At 35.7% G+C, this 14,018-nt stretch overlaps 1 protein-coding gene across 1 annotated transcript in view; it reads left to right on the forward strand.

The window, feature by feature from the left end:
• Positions 1-14,018, forward strand: part of CEP192 (centrosomal protein 192) — a 131,517-nt gene that overhangs the window by 95,403 nt on the left and 22,096 nt on the right. The window contains exons 32-38 of the mRNA XM_019668227.1: positions 984-1,244; positions 1,494-1,609; positions 4,142-4,251; positions 7,336-7,486; positions 10,988-11,166; positions 11,773-11,896; positions 13,407-13,512. Of these exons, the coding sequence (XP_019523772.1) occupies positions 984-1,244; positions 1,494-1,609; positions 4,142-4,251; positions 7,336-7,486; positions 10,988-11,166; positions 11,773-11,896; positions 13,407-13,512 (1,047 nt within the window). The remainder of the gene's footprint in view (positions 1-983; positions 1,245-1,493; positions 1,610-4,141; positions 4,252-7,335; positions 7,487-10,987; positions 11,167-11,772; positions 11,897-13,406; positions 13,513-14,018) is intronic.

The following is a 14,018-nucleotide window of genomic DNA, read 5'->3' on the forward strand; positions in this document are numbered from 1 at the left end:
GGGCAGTGTCACTGGCCCTCATATGTGGGATCCGAACCGGGGCCCTCTGGCATCCCAAGCGAGTTCTTAACCATCGCGCCACTCGGCCGGTCCAACAAGGAATTCTTTGTAACCTATTTTAATAATTAGGAATGAAAGATCATTTTTAAAGGTGTACATTTTATAGGGTATGAAAAGTTTGTTTTCTAACAGGATACCTATTTTCCTACATTCTTATTTATAGAGCCTATTCTGTGAATCCTTGTTACTTGGTGCTGAGCCCTGTGGAAGCAGCCTGGCTTAGCGATGGCACTAGTCAGCACCCACAGCCTGCCTCTAGTCTATACCCCTGCTACCAGTGTTTGTCCTCTGAGAGGTGTTTGAATCCTTGGCTTCTATTTGGTCCCTTGGCACGTTTCTCTCTCATTCTGCTAGACCAAAAGCTAACAGGATTATGTGACAAGACTTTTCACCCAAAACATTTCATTTCAAAAATTCAGAATTACTGTAAAGTTGAAAACATTATATGGTGAACTCACATACCATACCACTTAGATGCTACAATTAATGTTTTGATGTAGTTCTTTTATTACATATCTAGCCATCAATTCATTTACTTTTTATGCACTTCAAAGTAAATTACAACATGTACATTTCACCCTAAACACTTCTTAGGTAAGCATATCTATATTACTATATTACACTAATCTTTTTATTCCTTTATTATCTAAGATTGGCTTTTATGACAATGAAATAACTTCTTAGCATATTGGAAGGAAAATAATTTTGCAGCTCTTTGTTTTTCTCTTAAGACAGAGACTTTAATACTGGACTGGAAGTTGGATAACTTCTAGTCAAAGTACACAAAGAATAATAATTTTAATTGTATTAAATCTGTATGCATTGTCTTCACTGACCATAATTTATTTAATCTTCTGCTTTCTGCTAACATAAAAGTAATTTTGGAGATATATAATTTTTTGTGTGTGTATGTGTGCTTTCAGATACCTTTGTCTGGATATGGAGGAACAAGTAATCTTATTTTGGAAGATGTTAAAAAATTATCTGACAGTTACATGGTAACAATGAATGACTTAATACCTGGCAAAGAAAGTAAAGTTGTTTTTTCTATTCGAAACACTGGCTCTCGGGCAGCTTTTGTTAAAGCAGTAGGTTTTAAGGATTCTCAGAAAAAAGTTTTCCTGGATCCTAAAGTATTAAGGATTTTTCCAGATAAATTTGTGCTTAAGGAAAAAACACAAGAAGTAAGTACAAAAATCTCTGCACTAAAAATATAAACTAATTTTTAAGTTAAGTTAATAACTGCATTTTATGGCTAAAAACTAAAATAATATTTGAAATGTATATAGGAATAGAAATACTTATCTTGGAAATGCAATACATATGCATTCATGTCTATATTGACTGTTAGGCTCATATAACAGTTTATTCAGAATAAAGTAACTTATTAAAAATATTTAATATGTAATTTTGATTATTTTGCTTGGCATCAGGTTGTTACTATAGTATATAATCCATCAGAAAGAGAGAACAATTATAAGACTGCAACAGAACTGTCAACTATATACTTCTTTGGTGGAGATGAAATTTCAAGGCAGCAGTACCGAAGGTAGGTTACTTATGTCAGATGGTATTGGGAACTCAGATGGTATTCAGCAGAAATAATGAATCCTTAAAGGATGGTTTACGGGGAGCTGGCCGAGTGGCTCAGTTGGTTAAGAGCGCGAGCTCTGAGCAACAGGGTCACCGGTTTGATTCCCACATGGGCCAGTGAGCTGTGCTGGAGCTGAGCTGCTGCTGGCAGGATGTCTCAGCTGGTGAGAGCATGTGCTCCTAACAAGGTTGCCGGTTGGACTTCTGCATGGGATGGTGGGCTATGCCCACCCCGCAACTAAGATTAAACACGACACCTTGAGCTAAGTTGCTGTCGGGTGGGCGGATGGCAACTGGACTTGGAGCTGAAGTAGCTCTGCCCTTCACAACTAAGATTGAAGGACAACAACTTGGCTGTTCTCCTTCCTCAATTCCCCAATACTGTTCCCCTTCCCCAATAAAAATCTACAATTAAAAAAAAAAAAGGTTTAGGACTTGGAATTGATAGAACATGTTTCACTACTTATATTAGTGAACTGGTAGATGAAAAGCTTGGTAAAATTTTTGTAGCTGATAAGCTACCATAATGTAAGGAAGAAAAATGCCTGTAGGAAACTCCTCTGTATTTTCAGTGTGCCTTCTTTTCTGGACATTGTATTGTGCCTCTTCTCCTTTACTCAAGTAGGAGCCTCAGACTTCATAATAGGATCATCTTTGTGTGGCGGTAGATTGATTTCAGAAAAGATTTAAGAACTGAAAGTATATTGTCATAACACACCTGGCTTATTTGGAGTATTTCTGGGAATATTGTGAATTACTTGAAAGGATCAAGTTATATTTTAGAAATGTGTAGGATGTTTAGCTTAGCTAGCTACTTAAAACATGTATACTAGAAAATTTGGTTCATCTAGTTTAAATATAGTTTAATATGCTGAAGTGTCAAATTTAGATGTTTAGGTATTATTTAAACATAAGTAACACTCTTGCATGTTAAATTCAGGGTATTTATATTTCAAAATTTTGTTTCCTATCCTAGAAGACCTGAATATAAAATAGTGTGAAGTTCACAACATTTCATCAGTTAGTAGGAAATCATTAACTCCCAGTAGGAGAGTGGTATATGCATATACCAGTCTTCTTCCAACCCTTTGTGCTCTGCTGTTTTATTCTGATATATAATGTAGGAAATTTTGTTTTGCTTTTAATCTGTTGAGGATTAGTGGAATGTTTAAAAAGAGAGAGCTTAGTAATAAGTTGCTACATGATGTTAGAACAGACCCAGTGTGAAGAGCTCAACTTTGAAAATGGTTTTCTTTCTCAAGTAAGTACAGTATTTTAGAAATAAAAACTGACATTGGGAGAAATTGGATTACCAGGTTTGGTTTTTATTTTTGTTTTCCCCTTTCTTTCTACTGGGATATAGAAGTTGGGATATTGTTTTAGAACCCCTCTATGCCACAGATTTAGAGTAATGAGATTTCTCTTGTTGGTGAACATCTGAGTATTACAGTGAAATTTACATTTCAGTTTTTACACCTTAAAGGTTCTCTAGAAGAGACCAGATAAACATAGTTATATGGTACTTTTGAATGCCTCCCTTTGATGTTTTATATGTATCATTTTCTTGGCATATTCTTTTTATTCTGAGAGAAATTTCTAACTGTGACCAAATTATCACAAATAATGAGAATGTAAGACCTGAAAAAAAATCTAATTTTATTCTTCTTTCTACTCTTATATTAAGGAGTTCTTGTTTTGATATTAATATTTAACCGAAATCGATGGTTGTACTACCATGTATAACTTTTAAAACAACTTCCAAAACAGGTTTTCTTTTTTAAAGTTACTTATATTAGGATTTAAAACATGAGATCTATGTACTAATATGAAGGTCGGACAATTAAGTTTGCGAACTCATCCTAGAAAAAGTGCTATATACCTCATTGCTGAATATCGTTACGGTAACCTTCAAAGTACTCCCCTTGGGAAGTTATGCACCAACACCAGCATCTAGCCCACACTTCAAAGCAATTCTGGAACTCTTTTTCTGGAATGGCCATCAGAGCTCTTGTCGTATTACCCTTGATTTCCTGAATGTCATCAAAATGTCTTCCTTTCAATATTTCCTCTATCTTCGGGTAAAGAAAGAAGTCATTGGGGGCCAGATCAGGTGAGTAGGGCGGGTGTTCTAATACAGTTATTTGTTTACTGGCTAAAAACTCCCTCACAGACAGTGCCATGTGAGCTGGTGCATTGTCATGACGCAAGAGCCATGAATTGTTGGCAAAAAGTTCAGGTCATCTAACTTTTTCCACGCAGCCTTTTCAGCACTTCCAAGTAGTAAACTTGGTTAACAGTTTGGCCAGCTGGTACAAATTCATAATGAATAATCGCTCTGATATCAAAAAACGTTAGCAACATCGTTGCAACAGGTTCGCGAACTTAATTGTCGGACCTTGTGTATCATGCTGTTGGTGGGATTTGCTAATAAAAATCTAAGGTCATTTTATATGTAAAACCACTTTTGAATAAAAATCTCTCCTGGCAGAGCTCTGTTACATAAACCGGGGATTCTAGAACAGATACTTCCAGAGCATAGTGTGCTGCAGAATATTGATTTTGCAGAAGCATTTCAAAATGAGCTACTAGTAACTGAAGGTAAGAATTTCAACATGTCTTAAATCTTTTGGGTCATTTGTAAGTTCAGTAATGTGATATAAGGAGGAAGAGTATTAGTTTGGATATGGCATCAGGCTGAGTTTGAGCCACAGTTCTATATGACTTTGGACAAATTATACTGAAATTTAGTTTTCTTATCTATTAAATGAGAAATAATAATAATAATAATAATAATAATAATAATAATATCTAACTTCTAATCCAAACAGAAGTATTGTGAAGATAAAATGAGAGCACTTTGCTTGTAAATGTTAGATACTATTAATAAATTATTGCACCTATTCTGTGGGTAGACTTTTTTTTTTTAAGATTTTATTGTGGAATTGGGGAAGGGGAACAGTGTTGGGGAATTAGGGAAGGGGAACACCCAAGTTGTTGTCCTTCAATCTTAGCTGTGGAGGGCGCAGCTAGCTTAGCTCCAAGTCCAGTCTGCATCCATCGGCAGCTCAGCTCCGGTGCAGCTCACTGGCCCATGTGGGAATCAAACCCATGACCCTGTTGCTCAGAGCTCACGCTCTTAACCAACTGAGCCTCTCGGCCCTGTGGGTAGACTTTTAAGCAGGAGGAGGAGAATGGTTATTATTAAATTCAAATTAATTACTATTTAAGATTTAATGATTGCAAACTTACACTGATTTTGAGATTTCTGTGCTTTTGTGCCTACTGTATGGTTATGGAGGATGTAGCAAAAAAATTCCTAAATAAACAGTGGCGAGTAACTCTGACATAGATGTTTAGCCCTATTTGAGCTAAACAATTTAAGTATTTGATGGTGTTTGTTACTAATACAAAAGATAGGTATTCAGACATATATACTGTGTAAAAACGTACAGATTTTCACCACAGTATTGTGTATAATAGCAAGAAGTTAGAAGTAATGTAAATGCCCAAGAGTAGGGGATTGTTTAATTATTCATTGTAATATTTTGAAGCTATTAAAACAATGATGTGATTCTATAGTAATGACATGGAAAGCTCTTCATTTATTAAGAAAAACTTTATTTTAAAATTTGCATAATATTTCATTTTGGTATAAAAATAATTTAATGTGTTCATATATATCTACATAGGTAAAATTGCAGGAGTATACACACCAAAACATTAATAGTGGTTATGTTTGGTAGTAGAATTTCAGGTGATAGTGTTTTTCTCCTCTATTTTGTTTTCTAGTTTTTAAATGATGAAGTATGTATTGTTTCTAAAATACGAAATGATAAACGAAAAGGATACTTATGCCTATGCAGAGATGATGTAGACTGTGTGATCTTTTCAGTAATTAAGAGTCTAGATCATTTGCTCAAAGGGAAGGTAGTGGTGGGTGTTGGTTAAAAATAATGAAGATTTGACATGGATCTTGTCAGTAGTGTGTTAAAGTAGCAGAATATGGAAAGAACCTTGGATTTGGAGTTGAAACTCAATTCTAGGCCCATCTCTACCACTTCCGCTCCTTTGAGCTTCACCTTCCTTATCGCTTCCTCACAAGAAAGATCCCAATAAAAGAGTTAAACTAAACTATGCTATGTAGTTGGAACACAAGCACTTAGTAACATATTGCAACAGCAGTGAAGACTGTGATTGAAAGTAGGTATCTTGAATTTGTAGCAATTCAGAGCTTGGCACAGTTTCATGATTCATTCAGCAACATTTCATTCATTAATTGAATGGGCATGTGTTGAAAGTACAGGGTGCCACTCTAGAGAGGTAAAACATGCAGTGCTTGCCCTTCATGGGCTTACAGGCTCAGGAGAAGACAGACGATTAAGGTACAGTATGAAACGTGCTATGATAGATCTATGTTTAGGAATCTGGGAGAGCACAGAAGGGTACCCTCCTTAGAATGAGGAATCTTGAAAAACGAGGAGGAGTTGACAAGGTGGAGAAGATGGGGACCAGAGTGGGGAAGGATGTTTGAGGGAGAGGAATCTGCATGTACAAAATTCAACAAATGTGTTATATTAAGGATCATGTTTATAAACCCAACCAAGAGATAAGTAACCTGCAGAGATGATGGGGTTGAGTTGGGATTTCAGGAGGTTTTGGGGCTCCAGTTTCTACCTGAAAGGATACTGGATTCTTCAAGGTGGTATATTTATCATCCAGATGAAGGTAGGAAACAATCCCACTTTAATTTAATATAGTACATCACCTGTGAGAAGGTGCGGTTGAAATTTCTACATGATTATTTTGAATAACATTAGTTTTAGCATATTACTATTACAGTTATTTATAATCTCGCTTTTGCAAAATGTGTAATTAGTGGCAAATATTTTCACAGTTGATTTAAACTTTTGAGTCATATGTCTTAGTTATTGTAAACTTCAACTTATACTTACATGTTCTTTTAAAATTTCCATTTAAAAAATATAATTCTTAATATCTATTCATAAATAGAACACAAACATGTTCCATAAAATTTCTTGTGCATACAAATTCAAGTGGACTAATCTAGAGATGTTAACCTCCAGCACTAATTTATTAATCTATAATATTTAATTAATATTTCCTGGTTTCTAGATTTGCTTCAGTTAAATGTCTGTGAGACTGCCACTTACAAATTGTGTACTCTTAACCTCCTTTGTGCTTCAGATTCCTCATCTTTGGTGTGGAGATAATAATGCCTACCTCAAAGAGTTGTGAAAACCAACTAGGTTACTATATACAAAGGGATTAGAACAGTTCCTGGCCCACAGTAAGCTTTATATAAATGTGCCACATATATCTTTAAAAACATTCTATTTTAATGCTCACGACAACCCAATGAGATAGATTGTTACTCCATATTATACTTGAGGAAACTAAAGCTTAGAGAGGTTAGGTTGCCAAAGGTTACATAGCAAATGATTGGTAAGGTTGTAGTTCAAATCCAAAGCCAGAGCTTGAGCTGCTAATCATTGATACTAAACTGCCTATAATTTCATGCTAGTCAATAGTATTAAAAATCAAAATGTCACCTACCCCCAACCTAAGAGAGTAGTATTTTGTGGCTATAAACATAAATTTATCTGTTATTTTATGGCGTGATTATGTGGATTCATGTATTTTAAACATTATTTTCTATTTCAGTGTATGATCTTCCCCAACGACCTACTGATGTTCAACTCTTTTATGGAAACATGCGTAAGATTATACTTTCAGTAATTGGAGAATTCAGAGAGTACATTTCTAGCAGAGAATTTCTTCATTCTTCTTCCAAAGCTAACTTAGAATCTAAAAGGTAAAACAAACAAAGCATCTGTCACCAGATTTCAAGATTATTTGATTCATAGTTTAGCTGATTCTTTTTCTGTACTGTATTAATTTTTTTGTCTCAAAATGTTTATTTCACTTTTGGTTTAAGTTTAAATAATTTCAAATCTACAGAAAAGCTAAAAAATATTACAGAGAACTCCCATATGCTACCTATACTGACATTCCCCAGTTAACATTGTACCACATTTTACCTATTATTCTTTATGTATATATACCGTATTTCCCCATGTATAAGGTGCTCCCATGTATAAGACGCACCTTAATTTTGAGGCCCGAAATTTGGGAAAAAGTGTATTACATAAAAATATTGAACTCAAGTTTTATTCATCATAAAATTCATACAACTCCTCATCACTGTGAAAACTCCCAACCATTAGCTTGTCCTCATCTGTGTCTGCTGACGAATCACTGTCTTCGTATATTGCCTCGTCCTTAGTGGGAAATGCAAGTAAAAAAAAATCTACAATCACTATATAAGACTCACCCAGTTTTTAGACCCCAAATTTTTCGAAAAAGGCTGCATCTTATACATGGGGAAATACGGTAACTTTTTTCTGAGCCAGTTAAGGGTAAGTCGATGACTAAGTTTTTCTAAAAACATGGGTGTTGTACATAGCGATGGTAAACCCATCAAAATTAGGACATTAATATTAATACAGATAGTACTACCATCTAGTCCACTGATTTTATTCAAATTTTCCCAGTTCCCCAATAATGTCCTTATAGTTAAATCAAAGAAACTTTCTTTTTCCCCTTCCTCTTTTGGTCTTGAATCTAAGATCACAGGTTGCATTTAAGTAGCCTGTTTCTTTAATCTCTTTCAAAGAACAGTTCCTTAGTCTTTTTTTATCTTTCCTGATTGAGATAACACAGAGGATTGGATTATCAAATCAGATCTACAGAATCAAAGATATTCACCAGAATTAAGCTTTGCTAAGTAATATTTTTAGGTGAAACATGAAGAAATCCAAATTGCTGATGGTGCTTCTTAGGTCCTTTTCGCAACCTTAATTTTCTACTCTGGCTCAAATTTAATGCAAGTTGTGCATGTGATCTATCACTTACACAGAAAGGGGAGCCATTTCAATCATGAAAGCTCACTATGCTTTGATAATTATATAGCTTATGTGATATTTTTGCAAACATCTATGCCGCATAAATTTATTGGGTTGTCGGAAAAGTCATGACGTGTTTTTTCTTTCTTTTTCGTTGCAAAATGCATCATGACTTTTCCAACAACCCAATATAAATTTCAGATTTCTTTACTATCAACAATTCTAGACCAACCAGGAATATCTTATTAAAAACATTCTGTAGATAAGGACACTACTGTGTTTGCTAGGAGATGTCATTAGCAAGTTTACTAGGGGATTTGACCAAGTCATTTTTTATCCCCCTAGGCATTCCATGGTTTAAAAAAAAAAAAGGAGAAAATAGGCTGCAGGCCAGCGGCTAACCCATTTCTTAACAATAACCTTGATGTTTTTATAGAGTACATATTATTTTGTAAAATATTCCTCAGTTTCAGTAGATTCAGAACACCACAGAAATGATGCTGTTTGTTTTCTTAGTGCATCATCTCAGGTGTTAAACAATGCTGATTTGTCTCATTATAGAAATATTTTATCACTTAGTTAAAATGGTGTTTGCCAGTTTTCTCCACTGTAAAGTTACTTAACATCTCATAGGGAGATACGTGGAGATGAATTATCTTGTTCCTCCTCATTCTTAGCTCCCACCGTGATGATTGTTGCCAGAATCATATCAAATGGTGATTTTCTACTTCCATCTTTCTTTCTACATTTATCAATTGTCTTTCCACTATGAGGAAGAGATTTATTTTCCATTTTTTATGTACTTATTCAATACCTTTGTTAGGGCAGACTCATGGGTTCAGTATTAATTATTTACTATCATTATTTGGTCTCTCAATCTGGCTCCTTGATCCCTTTGATGTGCCCACATAATTCTTTGAGCACTTCCTTATTCAGTGCCACAACAGGATATTCTAGGCTCTTCTTATACTTTCCATGTCCAAGCCCTAGAGTAGTTATTGGGACTTCTCTTAGAAGTCCTGGTTCCTTTAGTAGAGAATGGAATTGAAACCAAGATATGGGTAGTAGGTGTGCTATTGCTTTTGAGATGTCATTACTTCTAGACCCCCTCAGTGGACAGAGCTAGGAAATAAATGCATTTATATATAAATCCATATGTATCCATAAGTGTCTATAAATATGTTAAAACCAGGAGTTAACACTTATACCTCCAGTTCTAATCTGACAATGCAGTGTATTTTTTTCTTCATTTCCCTAATTGTACCTTTTTTCTGCCTATACTGAGAAGCCTGGCCCTAATATCCTCAATATGTTTACATTTTACTCAGTCCTCCTGTTTTTAACCAGTCTTCTCATCACATGGGCTATCTTCCTGGGCCCATATTGTCTGAAAGTCCTCTGCAAGTCCCAGTATTACCAACTGAGAGCTCACTGCTGACTCACACCCACCCCACCCCCATCACCCCAGTGCTGTAGCTCATGGCGGATTGCTTTCTTTTCCCTATACTTCTAATGTTAATTTTCTTCTAAGATACTCAAAGGAAGAATTAAAGATAGTAGTTACATATGTTAAAAATTACCTTGAAAATCTCTTACTGTGAGGAACTGGTTCTTAGGAAGCTAAAAAGCCAAGAGTCAACATTTTTATTTTTAAAAATTATTTCTAACTTTTGGCTGGTGCCTCCATTATTTCTCTGGGGTAGTAGAGATCTGTTTTGAAAATGAGGAGTGAGAGGGCAGCCGGTAAGGCTGAAGAGAGGGATTTCTCTGTCTGTTGAGTGGTGACTTGAAATAAAGATGTTGTTTCACTGTAGGGTAGGAGAATGTGGGTACTGCACAGCTGAACTTCAATTAAGTCATGTGCTTTCATGATTATAAAATTTATTTGAATTACAATTTTTTTGTAATCTAAGGCTTATTAGAAAACACTGTTTCCATACTTAATAAAAATTTCTTAAAGTTTATTTGCATTTTTTACCATGGTATTTTTCCTAGAAGACTTTCTTGTTTTGAAGATTTTTGGTGTTAGCATCATGAAACCAGTTATAATTGTGCTATTATAGATACGTTAAGAGTTCCATTGTTTTTTTTCTTTTAATTCTTAATATTGGGTAATTTTCTAGTAAATCCTTTTAAGAGATCTCAGATGGCATGCAGAAGTCAAGGCATGATTGAAATTAAATCGTTGAGTAATTAAAGATTAGCATAATAATATTTAACCTATACTGACTTTCTTTTTTGAACATTAATAATACACACTGTGAAGGATTTTTATTCACTGAAAAATACACAGTATGTAATGCACTTTTAGTTTTAATTTTATCTAAATGTTTTTAGATTTATGAAGATTTAATATAAAAACATGACAATCTAGCTTTTTATCATTTTTAATTTTTTTTTTCTTTCTGTAGAGAATCTGATAGTCCTTGGAAACATGGTGGCAATGTTTCTTTGGATGTTTTACCAGTTAAAGGTCCTCAGAGTTCTCCACTTTTTTCACAAGCTGTTCACTCACCTCAAGATAAATCATCCTCTGAAGAAATATGGACTGTCCAACCTGAACACTTGATTTTGGTAGCCCCTTCTACTTGTGAGTATGTCAACGATGACACAACAGGAATGCACTCTGAAACCCAGGGCTGTTCTTACTCCGTACCCATGGCTTATCTAGGATGTATCCATGGACTTAATACAAATGTGACCAGTGGCTTTCACAGATCCTCCTCTCATCTACTAGAGACCTAAATCAGATTTGACCAGAGCATTGTTCTGACACAAGGCCGTGGTCCTCAGTTCCTGTATGGCAGAGCCACTCATGATCCATATCCTCTGCTCCAGAGAATTCATTTGGCACTCTTTTACCCTTAACATTGATATAGTTGGTTCCGAGTAGGAACAAATCTGGTACCTATGTATGCGCCCAAGATAAGATCAGGTGGTAACAATTTTCAGATTTCCTTTTTCCCTGTACCTTTGTCCAGTATTGAATTTTGTTCAGTATCTTTGTAATTACCTATAGTAAACAGATGGTCTTGCTTTACCAGGGATTTGAAATTCGTGCAATTGGGTAGTTGAGAAAGCAAAATGCGCTGGTTTACTAGTGTACTTATTTAGAATTTATTTTTACTGTTTATTAATTTTGTCTTTTTTTGGCTAATGCTTTATAAATGTAAGTAACATTTATCTGATATTATAGGTGACCTGGCAAAAACTGGACGTTTCCAGATTTTAAATAATTCTGTTAGGTTACTGAAATTTGAGCTGTATTGGCCAGCACATTGCCTTACAGTAACACCACAACATGGATTTATCAAGCCAGAGTAAGTATGACTTCCCTTTCCTCTGGGTGTTATTCACATGCTAGCACGGTGACTTTTTAAGGAACAAATAATATGCCATTTTAATTTATTCAGTAGTATTTTGCTGTGTGCTAACTCTGTACAGAGCTCCACGTGTGATACAGTTAGTTCAAGACTTGTGCTTCTTTGTGTAATAAAGACCATGTCAACAGCCAGTTGTAGGAGATAGCCTAAAAGGGTCAAGAAAGACGTGAGGTGGGAGAGAGAGTTACTGGAGTAGAAGACATCAGAATGTTATCTGATATATTACTCTGCCTTCCAAGTTACAAAGCCAGAAATACAGTTGGGCCTGTGATGAGGACCGTTGGTCTCTAAAGCCCAGACGACTCTGCCTTTCCTTACCTTGAGTCTGGCTTATTCTGCTGGTTTTGTCTACAGGTCATTCGTAGACAAAGATTCCACACTTAATATGTCTGAGCCATAACATAGCTTGCCATTTTCCGCGAAGATATTCTAAGATAGAAGGAAGTCTTTTAGGGCCTAATGTTGATAAGCAGCTGCCTTCTGTATGCAGCTTAATTATTGATAGGAGGTAAAGCCACTGCTCTGCAGCTCTTTGGGGACTTTATCTGAGTTGGTACAGAATATTCATATCTGAAAGTTGCTTCATATTTAGGAATAGCAACTTTGCAGAAGAACAACATTGAAGTTTTATTTATTCTTGAAAAATGAAGGAATATGCATTTTAGGAGAGTTTACTTGACTAAGACTGAAGTAAGGTGGTATGGTTGGGGACACTCCAGAGAAACATTCCTGGGACCAAGCAGTCAACTAAATATTTACTAATTAATGGTTGAAAATTTAGGGAAATGATAGGACAAGTTGTTCACAAATAACTTTTTCCATTGCCCCACATATTTAGCTATTAGCAATAGAAAATAATCTTGCCCTATCATTTTTGACATGTGTACTGAAATACCTGTTGTAACTGGTGATTTCTTTTAAGTCATAAATCTGATTACATCATCCACATTTTAAAGTCTTCTTTGACATCCCATAGCTCTTGAAGAGAACAATGAACACAGAAAATTTTAGCAACTGGGTGAAGCGATCTTTTTTTGTTCCTTTTCTGTCTCCTCCTTTTTCTTCCAGTTTTCTCCCTACCTATTACATTTTCTTTGTAATGTGACAGTATCGTTCTTTATTATCAAGTGGCTCAGAGCTTTTGTAGTATTGGTCTTTTGCTCTAGAAATTTGTATTTTGAATTGCTTTTTAAATGATATTTCTATGGCATGATCTGTTTTCAGTTTTGCCCTTAGGCTCATGAGTTCATGTCACTCAACTTTTTGTTAGCCACTGAGTTAGGGGTTGATGCAAAATCAGATGTATGTGGGAGCTCACCTCTGTTCTCTCCTCTTTCTGAGCAATAAGGAAATTGGTCACTGATAGAACAGTATTCGTAACTCTTGTGATTATTGCTATTAAAGTATAGGATATTTTTGGTTTTCATTATTCAATTCTTTTTTTAAGGAGTAAGCTACAAATTCTTGTGAGTCCTAATTCTTCCTTATCCACAAAACATGCAATGTTCCCATGGAGTGGTTTGATCTATATACACTGTGACAATGGACAAAAGGTACCTTTTAAAGTGTTTTGTTGTTTTTTAAGCAACATTTCTCATTGTAGCTTAAGTGTCGTCATCCTCATTAGCACTTACATTTCAGAAATCAAATGAAGGTGCCTGTTCTTTCAGCCCAACTAGACTTATTTCAATATAGTATTTAGCACAGATTTTCCATTAGTGATCTGAACACTTGTCGTGGGTGGGGACAAGAGTGAAGAAGGGGGCCTATAAGCCTTTTTTTTTTTTTTTAAGATTTTTATTGGGGAGTTGGGGGATGGGAACAGCACTGGGGAATTGGGGGAAGGGGAACAGACAAGTTGCTGTCCTTTTGATCTTCAGTCTAGTTGTGGAGGACATTGCTTCACTGGCCCAAGTTGGCACCATCATTGCGCTCTTCCCGGGGGATGCAGATCAGTCGTCAGCTTCTGGACGGCTGCTCACGCTGGCTGCTGGCCGCTCACGCTGGCTGCTGGCTACACACGGTAGCCCATGGCAACCCACTGCCACAGGGGCTGCAG

This window comes from Hipposideros armiger, unplaced genomic scaffold (genome assembly GCF_001890085.2).
Source record: "Hipposideros armiger isolate ML-2016 unplaced genomic scaffold, ASM189008v1 scaffold_522, whole genome shotgun sequence".
Classification (NCBI taxonomy): domain Eukaryota; kingdom Metazoa; phylum Chordata; class Mammalia; order Chiroptera; family Hipposideridae; genus Hipposideros; species Hipposideros armiger.